Here is a 23,974-nt window from a genome sequence, read left to right as displayed (position 1 = left end):
TGTAAATAATACAAAAAATATATAAGTTTAGGAATTAACACAATTCAAATGGATAAAGAAATAAAGAATAAATAGCTCCAACAGCTTTATTCTGGTAAATTTAGGACTTTATTCTGGTAATTTTAAGGCTTTATTCTGGCCATTCTAAGGCTTTATTCTGGTAATTTTAGAACTTTATTCTGGTAATTTTAAGGCTTATTCTGGTCATTTTAGGACTTTATTCTGGTAATTTTAGGGCTTTATTCTGGTAATTTTAGGGCTTTATTCTTGTAATTTTAGGACTTTATTCTGGTCATTTTAAGGCTTTATTCTGGTAAATTTAGGACTTTATTCTGGTCATTTTAAGGCTTTATTCTGGTAAATTTAGGACTTTATTCTGGAAATTTTAAGGCTTTATATTGGTCATTCTAAGGCTTTATTCTGGTAAATTTAGGACTTTATTCTGGTAATTTTAAGGCTTTATTCTGGTAAATTTAGGACTTTATTCTGGTAATTTTAAGGCTTTATTGTGTTAATTTTAGGACTTTATTCTGGTAATTTTAAGGCTTTATTCTGGTAATTTTAGGACTTTATTCTGGTAAATTTAGGACTTTATTCTGGTGATTTTAAGGCTTTATTCTGGTCATTCTAAGGCTTTATTCTGGTAATTTTAAGGCTTTACTCTGGTAATTTTTGGACTTTATTCTGGTAACTTTAAGGCTTTATTCTGGTAAATTTAGGACTTTATTCTGGAAATTTTAAGGCTTTGTTCTGGTCATTCTAAGGCTTTATTCTGGTAAATTTAGGACTTTATTCTGGTAATTTTAAGGCTTTATTCTGGTAAATTTAGGACTTTATTCTGGTCATTTTAAGGCTTTATTCTAGTCATTTTAAGGCTTTTGTAGTGGCAATTGTTTGTCAAACCAAACATCCAATTAAGTTCCAATAAGCCACTATAGGCACTGGGGTCACGTTTTCTTGACGCAGGCAAAAGAAGTGGAAGTCCAAACTTGTAGATGTTTAGTTGATTTATTTCCTATATTTTGTCACATTACAGAGTTCAAACTTTCCTTGCCCTGTTACCTCTCTTGCACTGGTAAAAACCCATAGGCCCCTAACCCAAATGCCTGCTGGTCCTTACCAGGCTCCTACAATTATAGAAAGTGGACCGCCCACATTTCTTCCTGTTTTACATAAAATAAGGAAAAATAATAAAACAACAAAAAATAGATGCACAAAAATGCAACAATTAACCTATAAATTAAGTCTGTAAATAATACAAAAAATATATAAGTTTAGGAATTAACACAATTCAAATGGATAAAGAAATAAAGAATAAATAGCTCCAACACTCCGGCCCCTAATTGTGAATACTGTCACAATTACAAATGAAGAAAAAGGAGCTATTCCCTCAAACATGTCCTTAATTCTTCAGGTTGATGCTTCCAGTAGCAAAACAAGTTTGGTCACGGGTCTTTCGAGAACACTGGTCTTTGTTTGTAATCGCACAGAGCGGACCAAGCCTTTTGCATCCTGGTTTACACTCAAGACCTTGGCCATCATCCATGTTCCTCTTGGAGCTGTAGAGTCTGCAATTAAGACAACATCTCCAGGAGTGAGACATCGTTTAGTTCTTGTCCATTTTTGTCTTTCCTGCATCAGAGGTAAGTACTCAGAAAGCCATCTTTTCCAGAACAGCTCTGCCATGTATTGCACCTGTTTCCACCTTTTCCTGACAAAAAGATCCTTTTGATTGAACAATCCTGGTGGCAAAACTGGTTTGGTTTTTAACAACAACAAATGGTTGGATGTTAGTGCCTCAAGATCATTTGAGTCATCGGAAACTTTAGTGATGGGTCTGTCGTTTAATATGGCTTCAACTTCACAAAAAATTGTTTGAAGCCCTTCATCATCCAAAACTTGCTCTTTAAGAACTGAAACCAAAATACTTCTTATGGAACGAATCAGACGCTCCCAAACTCCACCTTGGTGAGATGCTGCTGGGATGTTAAAGTTCCATTTAATTCCATCCTGCACAAAAGCATTTTGAATTTTAGCATGATTCAGTTCAGCTAAACTCTCTTTCAGCTCTCGATTTGCACCAACAAAATTTGTGGCATTGTCTGATCTGATGGTGGAAACTGGGCCTCTTCTACAGATGAACCTGCGGACTGCATTTATACAGGAATCTGTATCGAGGGTGTAGGCCATTTCCAGATGCACTGCACGGCTGGTGAAACAAGTGAACAGAACTCCATACCTTTTCAGGAGGCTTCGTCCTCTTTTAACACTTACAGGACCAAAGTAATCCACTCCAACATTTGTAAAAGGAGCGGTGGCTGGCAGGACTCTTTCTTCTGGCAGATCTGCCATCTTTTGTTCAATAAACTTTCCTCTGTTACACCTGCAAACAACACAGTGAGAAATGATTTTTCTGGCAGCTGAATTAGCATTTATTATCCAGTATTTTTGTCTTAATCTTGACAGCATATGAGCTCTTCCTGCATGTCCCAACTGTTGATGAATATGGCGTAAAATCAGTGTAGACACATGCATATCCTTTGTCAAAATTGCAGGATGCTTTGTTTCGACAGGCATGGCTGATTTATTCAACCTGCCACCCACTCTGAGGACTCCAGCATCCAATACTGGGTCGAGTTTGTATAAAGAACTTCTCTTAGAGACTGCTTTAAGGCCACTGGTGATTAAAGCCAGTTCAGTTGTAAATTTCTGTTGTTGTGCAAACTGAATAATGGCTAGTTCTGCCTTGGCCAAGTCTTCAGGAGTCAGATTTTCTTTCTTCAGAGTGGTCTTGAATCTGTCTATCTGCTTGTCTAGGGCTTTGTTTTGCTTTTCTGGTTCATTTTTATTTAGGTCTGCAGCAGCAAACTCCTTCCTTTTCTGTTGCAACAGCATCAGAATGTTTTTCAGCTTTAAAAACCAGGCAACAGAGGTTTTAAGCTTTGTCCAAGATGAAAAATAATGAATCAGATAGCTTGTAGGATTTTGTGACTCCTTTACAAGAACACTCACGGCTAGGTCCCTTTTGACCTCTGGGTCATCTGCAGGAATTGCATGGTGATCCACATCCAGTTTAGGCCATTCCTCTTCTGATCTGTGGAGAAATTCAGGCCCATTTATCCATCTCCTGCATTTAATGAACTCCTCAGCTCTCATGCCTCTGGATGCATCATCTGCAGGATTTTCCTTGGAGGAAACATATCTCCACTGATTCACATCTGTTGCTTCTCGGATGACAGAGATCCTGTTTGCAACAAAGGTGTGAAATCTTCTGGTTTCACTGGAGATATATTTTAGTACTGTTGTACTATCAGTCCAGAAAACAGGTTTTTCCAATTGTATTTGCAGCTCCTTTTGCAGCAGTTTATTGACTCGGACAGCAAGAACAGCAGCGGTCAGTTCCAACCTGGGAATTGTTGTTTGCTTCATAGGAGCAACTCTTGCTTTTCCTAGAATGAAAGCAACATGTGAGATGTTATTCTTTTCCAGTTTTAAATATGACACTGTTCCATAGCCGTCTTGACTTGCGTCAGAGAAATGATGAAGTTGTCCTTTGTCTGGTTTCCTGATGCAGCTTGGTTTGATGCAACGATCCACCTTAAAACTGGAGATCAGCTGGAGGTCCTCCAGCCAGTCGAGCCACTTCCTACAAAGAGAATGGGGAATAACTTCATCCCACTTCAAGTTTTGTCGACAAAGTTCTTGTAGCAGCAGTTTAGCTGGCATACTGAAGGGAGCTAGGATTCCCAAGGGATCATATAGTGAACTAACCACAGACAAAATGCCCCTTCTGGTCTGTGGGCGGTCCTGCACAGAGGTTCTGAACTTGAACTCATCTGTTTCGATGCTCCACTGTAAACCCAGTACTCTCTCGACCGGAAGTTCATCTGTGTCCAAATCCAGATTCTTAATTTCTTTTGCTCTCCTTTCCTCTGGAATGGACATGAGCACTGTGCGACTGTTGCTTACCCATTTTGAGAGCACAAATCCTCCCTTAGAGCAGAGGTCCGTCAGCCTCTTCACCATGTGAATTGCATCCTCTTCTGTGGGAACAGATTTTAAACAGTCATCCACATAAAAGTTATTTTTGATAGTATCAACCACTTCAGCTGGAAACTGTTGTGCGTTATCATCAGCAGTTCTTTGCAGAGCATAATTTGCACAGCTGGGTGAAGACACTGCTCCAAACAAATGAACCAACATCCTGAACTCCTGTGCAGGTTTTGATGTGTTACCATGATGCCACCACAGGAAACGGAGGAAGTTGACATGTTTTTCAGAGACATAAACTTGGTGAAACATGGCATTAATGTCAGCCATTAGTGCAACAGGCTCTTTTCTAAATCTAATGAGAACTCCAACCAGAGAGTTTGTGAGGTCAGGTTCCTGTAAAAGCTGACTGTTCAGTGATGCTCCTTTATAGGTTGATCCACAATCAAATACAACTCTCAACTTTCCTTTTGTGGGATGATGCACTCCATGATGAGGAATGTACCACAGTTGTCCATTACCTTTCTGTAGGTCCTCTGCTGGTACAGCCTCAGCATGTCCTTGCTGCAGCATGTTGTTTACACATGCAGTGTATTCCTCCTTGTACTCAGCATCCTTTTCAAATCTCCTTCTGAGGCTCTGGAGGCGCTGAACTTCCTGGATCAAGAAATGCATAAGTTTGCACAACTTTGTTGCTCTTTTGACTTTTAACTTTAACTTGTTGTCTGTTGGCTTTGTTCTGAAGAGGCTCCTGGCTCCTTTTGCTGTATGTGAAGAACCCCTGGATGCTTTTGGTGACACACATTGCAATCCAAACGACTCCTGCAGTCTTTGCTTGTGTGACCAACTTTCAGACAACCGAAACAAATCCCCTTTTGTTTAATGAAAGTCAACTTGTCCCGATGCATTTTAGCTTTAAACTGCACGCAGTTTTCCAGTAGATGATTTCTTTGTAAACAAAACAAGCAGCTGTGAAGAACAGTAGACTTGGTCCTGTTTTCAGTTGAGTGAGTTCTGGCTTCTGGAATTGTGCTGACATTAGTGGCAAAACTGCTTCCCTTTTTTCTTTGCTTGCTGTAACTTGGAACTTTGGAGTTGTTCCCTGTTGGTGGGTCTTGGATATTGCCAAACACTGGATCTGATGCTACTTTTACTTCCTTTGTTATGAAAGCAACCAGATCAGTAAACAATGCTCGGTGACCAGTTTGCTCCTGTAGCTCATAAGCAGTAACTCTCCATTTTTCCCTCAGTTTATATGGAAGTTTCAGGACAATTGTTCTCATATTTGAAGGTAAATCCAACTCCTTCATGTAAACAATTTGTTGTGTCAGATTTGAACAACCTTGAAGAAAAAGAGAGAATGATTGTAGACTTTTCACATCATCCCCTTTTATTGGTGTCCAACTCATAATCTTCTCCATATACGCAGAAGCGATTTTATTTTCATTTCCAAAATGTTCTTCAAGAAGATATTTGGCTTTGGAATAACCTTCCTCAGAAGCTAAGTGTTGACAACTATGCACGAGATCTTTAGGCTGCCCCCTGGTGAACTGCTCTAGGAAGTGCAAACAGTCGCTGCAGTTGTCAGTTTTAGCCTCCACTCCGTTCTCAAAGGCATTCATAAATGATCTGTACTGTAGGGGGTCCCCATCAAACACAGGGATGTTTCTGGATGGGAGAACAGACGATAAGTTTTGTTTTACTAGTAAGGCTGCAATGTCATTTTGTCTTGCATGAATGTTCACAATTCATTCTGACAGTCTCAGTCAAAGTATGGAGATTTGAAATTGCGTCTGACTCTCTGCTTTGAGGTTTGAAGAATCAACCTTTAACTCTCATCTGATCCATTTGAAGTTGAGTCTCTGTCTCTCTCCCTTGTTTAAAAAGTCTGACAACAGGGAACGTTGGATGAAGACTTTTCATTTTCTTTCAAAAACAAACTCATCAGCGAGAGGATTTAGCAGGGGCATGTGCTTCTTCTTGTGCTCTTTCAAATAAGAGTTCATCCCATCGATTGTTTAGAATAGCAACTGATGAATTCTATTTTTAAATACATTAAGTTTTGCGTTAGTTGCTGCCGTGCAACTCTGTTTCCAGGTCTAACTTTTGCCTTTTTTCTTTCTCCCAGGTTTTCCTCTTGAGCTTCGATCATATGTTTTCTGTCCAACGCGGGCGAGTGCTCTCCATCAGCGCTGGCGCCTTTTCTCAGCCGCAGCTTTAATGCTAGACAAGAAGAGGTGGATGAAGCCCCGAGCACTGCTGTGAAGATGTTTTTTCGAACGTGGCTTTATGCTCTGTAATATAGAAACATTACTTCTCAGGATTTATCTTCATACAGGATCTTTCAACAACCTGATCATCAACATCAGTTATTCTGTTCATATATGGATCACCTGCTTCTGTCAACCAAACCTTTACATTTGTCCACAAAATCAGAGAAAGGTCGTCACTTAGGGACTAAAAATACACAGTTTGTCTTTTAACTCTCTTTCTGGCAACGGCAAAACCTAAAAGAGATTTCGTGTAAATCATTGCTTTCTTGGATAGCATTTAATAAACTTGGCAAGTCAGTAAGCCACTTTTCTTAACATTTTCATGTGAGGTCATTAATGCAGAGATTTTTCACTCCATACATTTTGAAGCTTGTTTTACACTTTAAACTTCGTTTTCTTGACATGTTTTTTATATAAAACTCCAAACCCTTTTGAGTGTAAATTTGATGTTCTTTATTTGTGACGTCCTTGGGTGTCATTCCTCTTTTGCTCTTTACATCAGACATTTTTGCAGGATTCTTTGAATCATTTCAAACATTTAAAGCGTCAAGTCCACGAATAATCCACAAAAAAGCAACAAACCGTATCTCTTTCGTTTAAAGAGATAATTCTTGTGAACCTAACATTTCCTATGTTGTGGCGTCGGCTCCACGGCTTGATCCAATTAAACGCCCTCAATTTGTATCTACATCAACTCATCTCATTTCAGTCTTTGGAGGTGAATAATGTCCCTTACACTCCATATTTTCACTATTTTCCCTTTTATAGCTGAAACAATATTGTCACATACCAGCTTTGATGAATGAGTGACAACGTGTCCATCCAAGTCTGGCATTCGAGTCGCTGAATTACTCATCAAAGATGATCCAAAACCCTTTTGTTTGAAGGGAATCCTTGAATCCCATAAATCAGCATAGTTGATTGTAGAGGTTATTCCTTTATTACGGGTCCATTGGGTGGTTCCTTAACTTGGTTCCACAAGGGCTGTTTTTACTTGATCCACGGGTGGGTTTTACTTGATGTAGTGCAATTGTTTGAGTCAAACCAAACCCAATCCAATTAAGTTTCCAATAAGCCACTATAGGCACTGGGTCACGTTTTTTCCCTTGACGCAAGGCAAAAGAAGTGGAAGTCCAAACTTGTAGATGTTTAGTATGATTTATTTCCTATACTTTGTCACATTACAGAGTTCAAACTTGTTCCATTGCCCTGTTACCTCTCTTCTGCACGGTAAAAACCCCTAGGGTCCCCTAACTTACCAAATGCCTGCTGTCCTTGACCCAGGCTCCAACAATTATAGAAATGGACCGCCCACATTTCTTCCTGTTTTACATAAAATAATGAAAATAATAAAACAACAAACAATCAGGATGCACAAAAATGCAAACAATTTAACCTAGAAATTAGAGTCTGTAAATAATAACAAAATATATCTAAGTTTAGGATTAACACAATTCAAATGGATTGAAAGACAATAGACGAATAAATAGCACCAACAGCTTTATTCTGGTCAATTTAGGACTTTATTTCTGGTAATTTTAAAGGCTTTAACTTCTGGCCATCTCTAAGGCTTTATTCTTGGTAAACTTTAGGACTTTATTCTGGTAATTTTAAGGCTTTATTCTGTAAATTTAGGACTTTATTCTGTAATTATAGACTTTATTCTGGTAATTTTAAGGCATTATTCTGTAATGTTTAGGACTTTATTCTGGTAATTTTAAGGCTTTATTGTGGTAATTTTTAGGACTTTATTTGGTAATTTAGGACTTTTTATTCTGGTAAATTATAGACTTCATTCTGGTAATTTTAAGAAGGCTTTCTATTCTGGTCAATCTAAGGCTTTAATTCGGGCTAATTTTAAGGCTCTTATAAATCTGTAATTCTTTAGGACTTATTCTGGTAATTTTAAGGCTTTATTCTGGTAATTTTAGGACTTTATTCTGGTAATTTTAAGGCTTTATTGTGGTAATTTTAGGACTTTATTCCGGTAAATTTAGGACTTTATTCTGGTAATTTTAGGACTTTATTCTGGTAAATTTAGGACTTCATTCTGGTAATTTTAAGGCTTTATTCTGGTCATTCTAAGGCTTTATTCTGGTAATTTTAAGGCTTTACTCTGGTAATTTTAGGACTTTATTCTGGTAATTTTAGGACTTTATTCTGGTAATTTTAGGACTTTATTCTGGTAATTTTAAGGCTTTACTCTGGTAATTTTAGGACTTTATTCTGGTAATTTTAGGACTTTATTCTGGTAATTTTAGAACTTTATTCTGGTAATTTTAAGGCTTTACTCTGGTAATTTTAGGACTTTATTCTGGTAATTTTAGGACTTTATTCTGGTAATTTTAAGGCTTTACTCTGGTAATTTTAGGACTTTATTCTGGTGATTTTAAGGCTTTATTCTGGTCATTTTAAGGCTTTATTCTGGTCATTCTAAGGCTTTATTCTGGTAATTTTAAGGCTTTACTCTGGAAATTTTAGGACTTTATTCTGGTAATTTTAGGACTTTATTCTGGTAACTTTAAGGCTTTATTCTGGTAAATTTAGGACTTTATTCTGGAAATTTTAAGGCTTTGTTCTGGTCATTCTAAGGCTTTATTCTGGTAAATTTAGGACTTTATTCTGGTAATTTTAAGGCTTTATTCTGGTAAATTTAGGACTTTATTCTGGTCATTTTAAGGCTTTATTCTAGTCACTTTAAGGCTTTATTCTGGTAAATTTAGGACTTTATTCTGGTAATTTTAAGGCTTTATTCTGGCCATTCTAAGGCTTTATTCTGGTAAATTTAGGACTTTATTCTGGTAATTTTAAGGCTTTATTCTGGTAAATTTAGGACTTTATTCTGGTAATTTTAGGACTTTATTCTGCTAATTTTAAGGCTTTATTCTGGTAATTTTAGGACTTTATTCTGGTAATTTTAAGGCTTTATTGTGGTAATTTTAGGACTTTATTCTGGTAATTTTAGGACTTTATTCTGGTAATTTTAATGCTTTATTGTGGTAATTTTAGGACTTTATTCTGGTAATTTTAGGACTTTATTCTGGTAATTTTAGGACTTTATTCTGGTCATTTTAAGGCTTTATTCTGGTCATTCTAAGGCTTTATTCTGGTCATTCTAAGGCTTTATTCTGGTAATTTTAAGGCTTTACTCTGGTAATTTTAGGACTTTATTCTGGTAATTTTAGGACTTTATTCTGGTAATTTTAAGGCTTTATTCTGGTAATTTTAAGGCTTTACTCTTGTAATTTTAGGACTTTATGTTGGGATCCTCAGGCTTGCCCACCAGAGGGCGCCGAGGATCCTCTTCTGCTCTCTTTGTTTTTCCCTTAGGTTTGGAGTTACTGTGGGGATCTGGAGATTACCCTCTGTCTCCAGCAGGATGCGCTGTGGGTCTTCTGGAGCTGGAACCTTCCTGCACACCTGTTCCTAATCCTCTCATTAGAAGACCTCTCCTTTATAAGCTCCTGCCTGACCTTGATCCCACGCCGCAGTGTTGATCTTAGTTGGTTAGCTTCCTGAACCTCTGTTACAGATGAATCTTTGTTATCTCTAGTGTGAGATCAGATTCTAATTCTTCCTTGTCTCTGCCTCACAGGAATCCTGTCTCTTCGTGAAAGCTCTGGATGAGCTTAACCTCCTGTCTCCTCGTGAAGCTCTGCATGAGCTTAACCTCCTGTCTCTTCGTGAAAGCTCTGGATGAGCTTAACCTCCTGTCTCTTCGTGAAAGCTCTGGATGAGCTTAACCTCCTGTCTCCTCGTGAAAGCTCTGGATGAGCTTAACCTCCTGTTTCCCTGTGAAGCTCTGGAAGAACTGTCTCTCTAGCAACCTGTCTCTGGCCTACAGCTCTGGGAGAGTTGCATCATAGGAAGCCAGTCCCAAGCCTGACGCTCTAGGAAAGCTAACCTGCTAATCTGCCCTGGTGAGCCAACCCTAGAAGTCTACGTGGATGCTACCTGTCGACTCCCCTGTGGAGTTTCCCTAAGAGGTTCCCATGTGGATTTCCCCTGTTGTTTCCCTGCAGTGAGCTGGAAGCTCAAATCCAGCCATCTCCCTTTCCCCGCACAGACCCCAGCGAATCAGTCCCCTGCCTGAACTGTGATTCATATGCTTGAGCCTTTAATAAACTCTTTGGATTTTTACCAGTGCTTCCGTGTGTGTTCTGCATCTTGGGCTTACTCTCTGTGACACCCATCATGACACTTTATTCTGGTAATTTTAAGGCTTTACTCTGGTAATTTTAAGGCTTTATTCTGGTAATATTAGGACTTTATTCTGAAAAATGTAAACCTTAGAAAAATGTAAAATAATATAGGGAAGAGTAAAAATATAAAAAATAAAATTCTGTAAAGTGTTTTAACAATATAAAACTGAAGAATTAATAACCAATATGCAGCTATGGACATTTTTACAGTAATGGATATTTGAAAATAGCAGCAACATCAGAGATGTGCAGAATGACAGCAGCAGGTTATTTAACTGACTAAGGTTTCTATCATTACATTTGATTTGATTTGTTCCTGCTCCCGGTGGTTGGAACCTTTATTCCACTCTGGATTCTTGTGAGTGTAGTCTTTGTTCACTTTAACTTTTTAAAAAATAAACAAACAGTTTTGAAAACTTCGGTTTTCATTCTTTTCCTGCTTTGTGTGTCAACATTCACGGTTGCTAAGCAACAGAGCATACAGCGGTAAAACCCGCCGGAGGGTAGACCTGTTCGAATTTACAGCGAAAACTCTTCCGGCCTCCTTATTTTCAAGGACTTCGAAGGATCCAGTCTAGGTAGACCGCGTCTATGGAGGATGCAGCCCAGGTTTTCGAACAGAGCCTCTGATTAAGAACAGGGCTGCCCGCACTGACGCGGCTCAGGGATTACGTCACACGGAGCGTCGTGCGCAGTGAAATCAGGACATTTCCTCACTTTCTAAAAAAAAACCCGGGACGCCCCGGACAGGACGTGAAATACGGATATGTCCCGGGAAATACGGACGTTTGGTCACCATATTTTAAGGCTTTATTCTGTTAATTTTAGGACTTTATTCTGGTCATTTTAAGGCTTTATTCTCATGCCTGGCCGTTAATACACCGTCGTAAGATGCTGATCAACCGTCCTGCTTAACTTTTACATTTCACAAATCTTTTAACTCTGAACCATATCCTTACCTTGTTGTCGACATTTTCTGTAAGTTTTCTAAAACAAACAGGTTTATTCTGATCCCGTGTTTTCCGCAAACATCTTTGTAAGACTCAGAAATAGTTTGATCAGCCATGACGGACGGCTGCTCGGATCCCTGTTACTATGACAACAAGAACAGGCCTAGTAAGGTTCTGCTGTTTTGAACCATGTTTAAGTCAAAATATACTTTTTCTTGATGACCTGTGGTCGTCCTCAGAGATAAATGTATAAATGTTCAATGTTTTTTTTAAACAGTCAATATTCAGTTAAAAATTGTTTAAGAAAAACTTTATGACTAGAATTGGTATTAAAAACATTAAATAAAATATTTAATCTTTAATTTGCTGCAGATTTTCATTTAAAAAAAGCATGCAGTAACAGTGGAGAGAAACAGCCAGAAAAATGGAGACCTCCATCATAAAGAAACTTTCTTCACCATTTTTAACTGCAATGTAGTTTAAAGGAAAAGTCGTCAGCAAGGAATAATCAAGAAATCCTTCTTTACCCCTAAAAATAATACTTTCGTGATGATTTAATGAATTTACTCACGATCACTGTGTCTGGGAGCAGCCATTTTTGCCCAAATATAGTAACCCCTCCCTCCTGCCATCTCCCGGCAGTGACGTCACGGTGCGGTAAGCCTAGCGCCATTCTCCCCGCTTTACAAGCTAAATCAATGGGAACTACTAGACACATCTGCAATCAACAACAATGATTGAAGATTTCCAGAGGACTTCACCATTGAAATTCACCAGAGCTATAGTGAAACTGACAATGCCCACGTGCATGGCAGCTGGATGCTGGAATACATCGGGTAAAAGTGAAAAAAGAGTTATTCAACTTTTCTGATTCCTGAGGATTTGCCATCGAACTTCTAACCAGAGAAAAAACCTGTAATATGTAGCCAACATTTGGATAATAGCGCGTTGTGACAAACACCAGATACAGCACTGGGACGTGTAAAGGAAGAAAATATTCTAACATAGTTAACTTTGGAAAAAGATTGGCTTCTGATTCTTCCCTTCCCCAGGTCCACTCGGCGAGCTGCGTTTGGTAATAAAACCAACATTGCGTGTTGACATCACAAGAATACAGAGTTAAATCCCAATATAAGACAATGCATAATCTTAGAAATAAGAACCATGCACAAACCCTACACCAGAAACTGCATGAAACAACAGAGACATACATTCCTATTATCCTGACATAGAGGAAAGAAATCAAAGACGTACCATACATCTTTTGGAGAGTTTTAGCAAATGAAAGCAAAATCTGATCTTTTTCTTCTAATTAGAAAAGCTTTATCCTCTTGTGTCTAAATCCATTCAAAAAGTGGGCTGGCCCTGCGTCGTTCCTCCAATCAAACGCCATCTCTGACACTGCTAGGGTCTTCCCCTTATTGTACTGGCATACATCAGGGGTCATTTGCTTCTTTTTTTTAACAAGAAAGGGGAAAGCCTTGTCCTGGCAAACAAAAGCATACTAAAGTCATAAATCACAAGATAAGCTCATCCCAGACCAGCTTGTCGGAATGGCGGGCGCCCGGCCTCACTTTCACGTTTTGAGCCTTCTGTAACGCAAGCAGAAATCTCTCCTGCAGGCTTAAAACTGTTAATTCACCCCCAGGAGATACTCATTCTATGGGCTGGTGGATCTAAATCACATTCCATTAGTAGTTTTAAAATCATTAACACAGCCTTGTTTCAAAATAAGAATATGTTCAATGTGAGAGTGTTTACACATGCCATAAGATAACTGTATAAAGTCTAAAAAATCATTCAATTTTCTTCTCAACAGATGTTCCCCCGTTTTCGATGGTCCTGAGACATACAGACCTCACAAACAATTAAAATGATAAGCCTTCTAATTAGAGAACCCAAAAACTATTTAGTATACTTAAAAAAACTAAATACATAATAAGCCCAATTTTTTCTATAACCAGTCCGCCTTTTTAAACAGCAACCCCATAGGTCCACAGCCAGGTCATGTGTCCTAAAGCTAAACTCCATAATCTAAACTTATCCAAATGTATCTTGCGGCTGTCCAAACAATTTAAACCTTCACCTGAAGTAACCACAAATTTTAACCATAAAAACTAAACTAACAAATAAATTCAACACCAGCCAGTTAAGAGCAGAGAATTTCACACACCACCCTAATGGAAAACATCAAAAGCACCAAATTGGTTTTTCATAGCAGGTCATAATTCACTAATTGAACAAATAAAACCACAGCAAATCAGATGTCACAAATCAGCCACCAAATACCATACCAGTCGGTCAAAGTTAAAAAACCCCCCACGTTCTCGAGTCAAAGTGCATAAACGAACAACCAAAAACAAGTAAAATACATAATTATCACCAAGTACAAATTTTCACACCTATAATATCACCTTCACCATAAAACACGGCCACCCACGACAACAAGTCAAATTCCACACAAGCACACCCTATCAGTAGCACAGTATGTTTCAAAAAGGAGAAATCCTACTAAAACAATTTTCAAGGATAAATATACTTTGCCATAAATCACCACAGCATCACCCCCCATTTCAAACCAACAGAACCACATATCCCAACTCATTCACCACATTCCTGCAACATCTCCAAAATCTTCACTACATGCACACCCCACCATACTCCGAAACAGAACTCCAAACACCAACAACCATACACACCGTATTAACATCATAACCAGACATCCACTACTCACGACTATTCACACACGCAAACAAAAACAAACAGACAAACCGAAAGCACCAAAGCCTGAACCATTCAACAAAAAACCCAACAAACTAAAAGCACCAGACACAGCGAAAAAAAATACCCTTCCTCACACTCAAAAACACCCAAGTCATAATCATACACGTATCATACACATCGGCAGCGCAAATCACTATTTCATCAAAACAGGTATTCTCTGTTTCATTCAACTTTCCTTGAAATCAATCCACATAAATCAAAATGAAATAAACACAATCCAAATCATAATGTACCATTCACAAAATCACATCGCTAACCACGACAGTAAACCAAAAAATCACGCGGCAATCCATCACCTCAGAACCAAAGAAACAAAGAAAAATCCCTCATCAAATCATTTCATAACGTCAACATAGACATCTACAATCAAACTCAAATTCCAAAAACACGCAACACCAAAAAAGTCATCAGAACACCACACAAACAACCAACTCCAAAACCACCAACGTCCCGCCCCCCACCCCCTCTTCACATAACCACACAAACCCCACCCACAGAACCAACAAACAAGACCCATCCATCAACTCACAAAAAAACCCTTTCATCAATTAATTAACAGCCACAAAATAAAACACTACAAGATCCCCAAACATTTACACAAAGGAAAATCAACCCACACGGAAGCCGCACACAGACCCATCTCCAAACACACATTTCAACATATAAATATCAACTTATCCAACCAATGACAATAAGAACAACAAAAAATCATCAAGTTCACCTACTACAACATCCATTTACACACTCAATCATACATCTCCAGAACAAACCACACTAAACGAAACCTTTTAATACACTAAAGCAAGAAGACAACAGACACCCACAAGCTATTCCGCTTCATCACGATTTAAACATCAACCCAAACAACAACACACACAACCAAACACTCATGAACCATCATAACAAACAACACCCATACAAACACAGAGAGGCAAAACACGAGAATCACATAAACCCCCAAACGTCAGAAAACAAACATCAAAGGACAAAATCCATAAAAATTCAAACAACAAACCGAAAAGATCATCACATAAATTAAGTCAACGACAACACAAAGTCACCCTCTTCATTCAAAACCAACACACACAGAAGAATTTCAGCAAACCAGGGCAATAGCAGCCAATTACATCAAGATACAAAAAAGCGCGACAGCACACACAAAAAAATAAATTTCGAAACAATCAAACCAAAAAAAAAAAGAAACCAACCTAAAATCACAGAACTAAAACAATAAAAGAACAGAATTGGCAACAACGAAACTAAACAGCAACCCAGAATTAAGAGTTTTTCAAAAACCAATCCCACCGCAGAACACTACAAACAATGCAAACGTATGAACATCAAGACATCATATAAAATTCACACAATAACAATTATCAAAGCAGGGAAAAGACACATTGCAAACACATAACAAAATTCGAAACAAGCATCAATATCATCACAGAGGACACAACACACCCTGCAACCACACATCAGAGATCCCCCAGAAATACACATTTCAAACCATCACATATTCAACTTATACAATTTCAGTTATTACAACTCAGAAAATTTTATTCAAGCTATCATACAAGAAAACACCTTCATACATGTCAACCCTACCACACAAACTCAACAAAATGCTCACATCTCAATCAAACTAATAGAAAAAACCACAGATACGATCTTCAAAGCACAGCTCTTCCAAAAAACGAATTACAAACTACCTTCACAGCATGAAATCCAGAACCTCAATTGACAAACTACCCATCATCGATCCTTATACAACAGCCATTGTTGATCAAGGATCACATCATCAAAACACACATCTACAACCCCACAACAACTATAATGTCGCCACAACCTAACAAACCCATAAAACACAAAATCAAATCAGGCCACAGCCAACACCATATAACCCCCAGCACCACTCACACCAATCCCGGCCTCGAGTATCATTCATACATGATATACATCAAACTCAAAAACACATAACAGAAACTACCCATCTTCACCATCCAGATCACCACAAACAACACAAACATAACATCAAACTCAAAACTTCACAAGATAAACGCACCACTTCAGCAACACAACAATGTCAAGTTTTCAAACGTAATCAATCATATCACATGGTACAGTCAAACAAAGATCATACTGATCACCAAGAGCACCAATTCTTCACACCCAACCACGCACCCCACATACCAGCAGTCAACACAGGAATGACACACGTCAATAAAAAACTTCACGTTCAACAAGTTCATTACAAAGGAAACAAATTACACCCCGACCAAATTCAACATCGACCAACATCATCAACCAAAAAAACAACCAAACAACAAATCATTCAATCAACCATGATTATCACAACAATCACAGTAACATGGATACAAAAAAAAAAACACACATCAACACAGCCGCCTCGCAATTCAAAATCACACAATGTACCAAATACACACACAAGCACATATAAACACACAATACCACATTACACTGAATCAATTTCACCCACACACACCACCACCAAAAACAAAATACTTAAACAATACCAGACCCCACACTCACTCAATCATACACAAATATACCAATCACAACTTCCAAAGACCCAGCACAACCAGCCCTCAACACACCAAAACTTAACAATAATTACATGAAAACATAAAACTCATTTATGTCAGAATAGACAGCAAAACACACAAAAGAAATATTAGCCCAACGTATAAAATTAGAAAACAAAGCAAGATATCTCGAAATTACCAAAAAATCTCAGCAGACTCAAAAAGACAATACTGCCATCAAAAATTACAATTTGTCATACAAACAAATAACAACATAAAAAATACATCATAACACATAAAAATTAACAAAAGACCTTTTGTCTTTTTTTTTCACAATTCAACAATAAAAAGTTAGATGTTTCGTCTCTATGCTTCCTTCGATATTCCTTTCAAAAATGAAGTATGAATTCCCTTTCGACCCCCAGGGAAAAATAAACCGAAATTCCAAAAAAAACGCGCAAAAAGAAACGAATGTTCTTGAAGAGTTCGCAAAAACGAAAACACGCAATAAAAAGAAGATAAGTTAATGATGATCTTGTAGCTGGATCCTTCACGTGTTCCTCCTCGGTTGTAAACCTCAGGTTTTCACCTGAGTGTCCGTTGCTCACTGAAAATTGGGAGTATTATGCCAATTTAACAGTGAGTTTAAGGAGAGGGTGCAATCTCCTTTTCTCAATGGAAGGACACCGGAACAGGATTATTGTGCCTGTCTGGGCCTTTTAAGCCTTGTAATTCAGGAAAATGAAGTGGTTTTGGCAGACTTCTGCCCGGAAATGCAGATCCTCCTCCGCGCTGTGATGGCCCTCAGACACTCCTCGACCGCAGGTTGAGACTGTAGATTCTCCTGTATGCCCTGCAGCGTGCGTTGTGGCTCCTCAGCTGACTCCAATGGAACCACGTGTCTCCTTCTCTCTTGTAGACGGACAGCATGAGATGTACTCTCCACGACTCGGTATGGTCTGGCGAAGCGAGGTTCAGACCACTTTCTTTTGATGACCATCAGGCGCACCCAGTCGATTCCCCGAACTGATCCCGAGCCTGGACGTTCCTGTGACGTCTGGTATTTTGTAAATTCTGCTGCCAGGACCTGTAACTCATTGAAGAAATCTTTATGAGATAAATGTGCAAGCTTACCTTTCCATCCTGGAATGCGGGTAGCAGGTCCTGGAAACATCCGTCCTGTCTGGAGCTCATATGGAGAGAACCCTGTTGATTGGTTAATGATTGATCCTACACTTTATGACAGCTTCACTGTCTTCCTTTTGTATTATAAATCTGCTACTTTGGAGCTGTATTTTAACCATCCTTTGACCCTCTTTTTATATAAGGCCTACATGAGAAATGAAAGTTTCCTATCATGTTAAACCCAAAACTTAACTGTATTTTAGAAGCAGTTCCATAACTGTTAATTTGTAAATCTCCAATTTAGACCAATTTAATTTCAATCATCATATTTTCTATTTTTTAAAACCTTAAAGAATGATCAGCCTGCTTTACATGAGTCACTAAATATCAAAAATGACCTACTTTATTCCAATCATATTTTAAATCCCAAAAATTTCAACCATTTTTACCTTTGATCCATTTATTCATTTAAAACCTATTTATAAAATATTTAATTGAATAATGTATTACCCTTTTTATATTGTTTATCAATTATCAATGCCTTTTCAGTTTTGGAGAGAGATTCAATACAGCTAAATTTATTAAATGATGTAAATCTTTAGTTTAGACCTTCCTGGATGTCTTAGTTAAACAACTTATTTTAAAACATATGAATAGAGATACAACAATCCAATGATCACCTTCCTTAGTTTAAGAACACTATTATGTAAATTATTTGATAGTCAATATTTTGTTTAGTATATTCAATTTATACATTTTACTTATTTCATATCCAAATAGTTAGCTCTTCTTTAATGCTGGTAATACACCGTAAAACATTTAATGTATTTTGATTTAACTTCAATAACCTCTTTTTCCGAAAAGTAAATGCAGAGATCCAAACTAAAAATTTGCCTATCAGATCAATTCCATTCATGTCCCCCTGTTTCTATAACAGAACAAATGTTCTGTCATAGAATACAATAAAAATCCTATACAACTCATTGAGATGAAATCCGCTATCACCACTAACTTTAGCCTCATGTAACACAGTTGGATGCAATTCAAACATGGTGTCCCAGTTACTGTTACAATCTGCACACCTCAATCAAAGAATTTAATGTTTGATTAAATTTATGAAATCAACACAGAACTTGGTGTCATTTGCTCAGTAAGTCAGTCTATAGACACCCAATCCACTTTAACACCTTAATTTCAAATTCCATTTAAATTTAAATTTAGTTTTACTGAATGGTAGCCACTGTACTATGTAAATAAAAATTTAGATCATCTTCCCTAGTAGATGAAGCGTAACACACAATGCAATTCAGCTATAGTTAAAAGAATGTAATTGCAATCGTTAGTCCCTGCCCATTCTTTTCAGGCAGGAAGGGAAAAAAAACACATTAGCATTTTGTGAGACAAACAGAGTGAATCATGAAGGAGGAATGCAGTGTCGTAACAGTTGGTGCACACCAACCCCTAACTGCATCGTAAAACCTCTGACCCCAGGAGATGGGGTCGTCCTCAACACCTAGAATTACACTGCAGGGCTTCAGGACGTGAAGAAAACAGGGCGCCTCAGTGCTATATCTAAAATAAGAAGAGAACAATGGCATCACACACTACAAAAATTTAAAGAAAAGAACTTATTCACCACTACCAAGTTGTGTTGGCACCCATTTCGTCTCCAACCTGCAGACTGAAGGGAACCCCAGGAGTGGGCCTTGGCGCCCAGGTCACATGATCAGAGGTGAGAATCCAGGATCAAACATGAGAACACACAACAGGACCACCGCTGAGCGACTTGCCATGCCCCAATTCTGTATCTGCTGAATCAGAACGTGTCTAGAGAAGCAGTCATTCCAGCAGTGCAGAAACATCTGGATACAGTCCCGCTTTGATGAACTTTGGTCAGCCTTTCGTGGTCGACAGAGCAGGACATAGAAACCAGCAGACCAGTCATCTACTGAAGCCCCCGTCCGGGTTTGTCTATGATCTTTGTGGTCCCGACTCACTGCTGATTTCCAGCCATAGAAGACTCCCACAGATAACGCCTGAGTCCCTTTTGTTTTCAGCCAGGCATGAAAAGCAACAGTCAAAGGAGACATCTGTTGCCAGGTCCTATGAGCAGCACTTTGCAAGCACGTGCAGCATCATCATGTACAGCAGGAGAACAGTTCGCTTTCACTGACCTTCGTAATCGCTCAACAGCGTTCGGCTTTCATACAACAGTCCAGCAGAAGATGGGCACAGTGCAGCATCATCATGTCTTTGTTCAGCAACAACAGCGGCCTGATGCGGTAATCAAGAAGATCCCTTCAAATACATCTTCCCATGATCTCTGAGCTCAAAAGACCCTTCCCCCAAGATTGCCATCAAGTCAGAAGGAAGGAGAACTGCCAGAGAAAAATAATACAAAGTAATTAAAAAGCAAAACTTATATTTGCCACATTTTGTTACTTTCACTACTATAAATAAAATTTATCTTGTGATGCCTCCTCCCGTGTGGCGCTAGATTTGTTGTTGTTATAGCACAAACGGCCAACTGCCCCAAATCCTGAACTGCAAAAAGAATAGATAGAAATTTGTTAAAATAGTCCACGATCGGATGTGCCAGAATTAAGAAAATAATGACACTTACTGTTCAAAATCAATAAACGTCAATACCTCGATGACATTCACTCTGCTTGTGCCAAATATCAACTACAAATTCTAAAATCACAACCTCACAAACTCATTAAAGAATTAGAACAAACTCTAGAATGTCCAAGTACTGATACTTATAAAAGTTGTGATGGAATTGCCCTTGGTCAAATAATTATGAATTGCATATTGTTCTACTAAATACCAAACATCCTTATCATTGTCCCACGCTTCAAGACAAAGTCCTATTTCAAAATTTCAGAAATCCTTTACATTTTATCTGAATTTCATAGCAGTTTTAACCAAAATTTTCCTCAAAATTAACAATTTACACCCAACTGTATATAATCAAAGTCAGCAGTGATGCAGAAATCTATCAACAATTTTAAATGTAAATAGACATGGCATAGATGTTATTTGAAACCGTTCAATTTGAGATGATCAAATCTAATTTAGTGGAAGCTTCTATATCACATACACCATATTGTAGTAAAGCAGGAAGGCCATATGACTCTACATTAAAGAAATCCATAATTCACTATTGTTGAATCGAAAAAATCAAAATTATTGATTAACTAATTTACCATTAACCATATCCAAAAATTTACCAGGAATTAGGGTCTACTTCTGCTTCTCCCCCTGTTGATATAATAAAATTCTCATTTTGAAAACAATTTGGAATCTATGTCACTTTTATATAATAATTTGCTGAAAAACCAAAATATCATAAGATGTTCCACCATTTCTCCAAATCTTCCATCTAGTATTCAAACTAGACTGAGATTATGTAAATTTCAAAGTTCCATCTGTAATGTCTTCTCTTTATAACATCCCCCTGTGTTTTCTTATTTCCAAAAGAAAAACAATTTAGAGGTGGAAAAACAAAAATGGAAGAACTTACCCCCATTATGCTAAAATTTCAACATGTCCAATCAGTCACCCATATGAAATATAAACCAAGTTTATTTAGTTAGAATTTAGGTTAGTTTGTTAGTGTTGTTAGTCAAAGTGGATAACACAATTTCCTAATAACTACATCTATCTGCTTTAAGCCAAGGCTGAATTCTCGTTTCATATTAATTTCACTGCACAAGCAGATGATTCAGCTTTAACCAGATTGTGACAGCAAAATATGAAATCGTCATTACCTTAAAATTGTCCCTTAAAGCAGTAATAAAAACATATTTATGAAACAAAACCTTCAGTGTACCTTTAAAATAAGAAAAATATCACACAGCTACACACTAAACTGAGGTCATGTTTACATAGAGCATCCTAAAACCCATCAAAGGCCATCTGCCTACACATTCACTCTCATTCACACTCAAGCAGACTCATCAACACATTGTAAGAAAGATGCAGGATGTTACCCCAGATTTCAAACCAAAATTCATCCTGTAAAAGTCTTAAACACAAATATTATAACACCATGGTTGAAAAAAAATAATAAAAAGACATTATTATCCAATAGTTCTAATATTGTTCAGTTTTGAGTGAACCTTTTTAAAAACTCCAAATTATACACACAACCGTATTTCATGATAGCCCACTGTTATTAAATGGCTACCTATACCCCCTGTAGGAAAACCCAAAAACCGTTCATGTGGTCATGTAATATGCGAAATGGGCTGCACACGAAGATCGTCCTACAAGAAACAAAGTCATTCATTAGCGTTTCAACATGTCCCACATTAACAGTGTAGAAAACACTGTTAAGCAGAAAAACATCCATATGTTCTCCTGTTCCAATCAGTGAGGGTGTTCCCTCCTGTGTCAGGAAACCTAGAAATTGAAGTGATTGTCAATGTTACAGTATTATAAAAAACAATTGGATCATTCCAGTGCTCTAGCCTGGAACTGATGCAACACATTTCACCCGCTGAGAAAGTAAAAACATCTGTAAATCTGTTATTTTGTACTCTTCTTCTCAACACAAAACACAGTTCTAAGAGTAATTCACATCAAAATCCAAGAATCCTGAAAAAGTCAGCTGGACATCAGTGCTAACAGAACTGAAGCACTCCCAAAATGCAAATAAGGGGGGTCAATCAGTCCCTCTGCTGTGAAACAAAACTTGCATCCAAAACGGAGACACCGCTGTCCCACAGAAGCACATTTTAACAGAAAGTTAGTAATACAACATCCAGCAAAAATATTTAACAATATTTCAGAACACAATCTTGAAACACAAATCACTTCCGCACAATCTCAGCACAATTCAGACACAGACAGACGAATAGACAGCAGCGCGTGGTGGGACATAGGCTACAGTATAACGGGGGAGACAGACACAGCAATAGATCAACCCGCAGCCAAGCACGCACACAAACACAAAGAAACATACAAAACACAGAAACACAGACAACGTTGTAGTTCAGTCAAGAAAAGACAGAAAAAAAGAAAAGAAAACGTCAGGAGCCGGCTAAAAGAATGTATGACGCATCTTTTAATTGTCCAATTTCAATTTTACAAATCCCTTTTATTCTCATTTCAACTTCTCAGTCCTACACTTCAGAGCTGGGTCAAGCTCGAGGCGAAAATAAGCCTCAATTTAGTTTATTCGATCACTCAATCCGCCCAGTGACAAAAGGTTTTTTTTTCTTTTCTTTTTCAGCTGGGGAGAGCGATTGAACCCGTATTAAATCAAATAATTTATTTTAGTCCTTTATTTTCCACGAGTGATACAACTCGGTCCAATTAACCCGCTATTAGTCCTTTTCCATGAGTGATACAACTCGGTCCAATTAACCCGCTATTAGTCCTTTTCCATGAGTGATACAACTCGATCCAATTAACCCAAATAATTATAAGTCCACTGGAGATGAGTCGAAATCTCCGGCTGATACAAGCCAAAACTAACCAATACACAAATTTCCAAAATACTTTTTTTAGAGGCCCAGGCATTGCTCCTCAGGGTAAAAAGAATAAATTAATCTTTATTAATTAATTAATCAATTAATTAATTAATCAATCAATAAAACCTTCTTTTAAAAAACCCAGCTTAAGTCAGAGTTAACGTAAAGGCTCTGTTTGAACTAGCCACAGTTCCCTGTAATGTGTATTTATTCAAATCCTTAAACAACCGACTCTTTTAGAAGGGATTTTATCTACCTCTGCAGCATCTGAATTCTGTGAGGCCGCACACAGCAAATCAGCCCCGGTCCGACCACACGGCGCTTCAGACAACTGAAAAATAATCAAATACTGTCTTACCACACCGAAGCATCGGGCCGAAACGGATCAATCAGGACCAAACAGCCGTCCGCCGAGACTCCAGAACCGGCACGAGCCCCCAATTGTTAAGGAAGAAAATATTCTAATCATAGTTAACTTTGGAAAAAGATTGGCTTCTGATTCTTCCCTTCCCCAGGTCCACTCGGCGAGCTGCGTTTGGTAATAAAACCAACATTGCGTGTTGACGTCACAGAATTACAGAGTTTAATCCAATATAAGACAATGCATAAACTTAGAAATAAGACAATGCA

General features: G+C 38.0%; 1 protein-coding gene across 1 annotated transcript in view; it reads right to left on the bottom strand.

Moving 5' to 3' along the window:
• The window catches only part of lrrc34 (leucine rich repeat containing 34), a 33,797-nt gene extending 19,659 nt beyond the window's left edge, over positions 1-14,138 (bottom strand). Inside the window, exons 1-2 of the mRNA XM_038304376.1 lie at positions 14,115-14,138; positions 11,425-11,552 (exon numbers count right to left, since the gene is read on the bottom strand). Coding sequence (XP_038160304.1) covers positions 11,425-11,552; positions 14,115-14,138 — 152 coding nt within the window. The remainder of the gene's footprint in view (positions 1-11,424; positions 11,553-14,114) is intronic.
• Positions 14,139-23,974: the final 9,836 nt, after the last annotated feature.

This window comes from Cyprinodon tularosa, unplaced genomic scaffold, assembly GCF_016077235.1.
Source record: "Cyprinodon tularosa strain WSP-4 unplaced genomic scaffold, ASM1607723v1 ctg533, whole genome shotgun sequence".
NCBI classification, from domain to species: Eukaryota; Metazoa; Chordata; class Actinopteri; order Cyprinodontiformes; family Cyprinodontidae; genus Cyprinodon; species Cyprinodon tularosa.
Note: the sequence above shows the minus strand (reverse complement) of the source record. Positions and strands in the feature narration are given on the sequence as shown.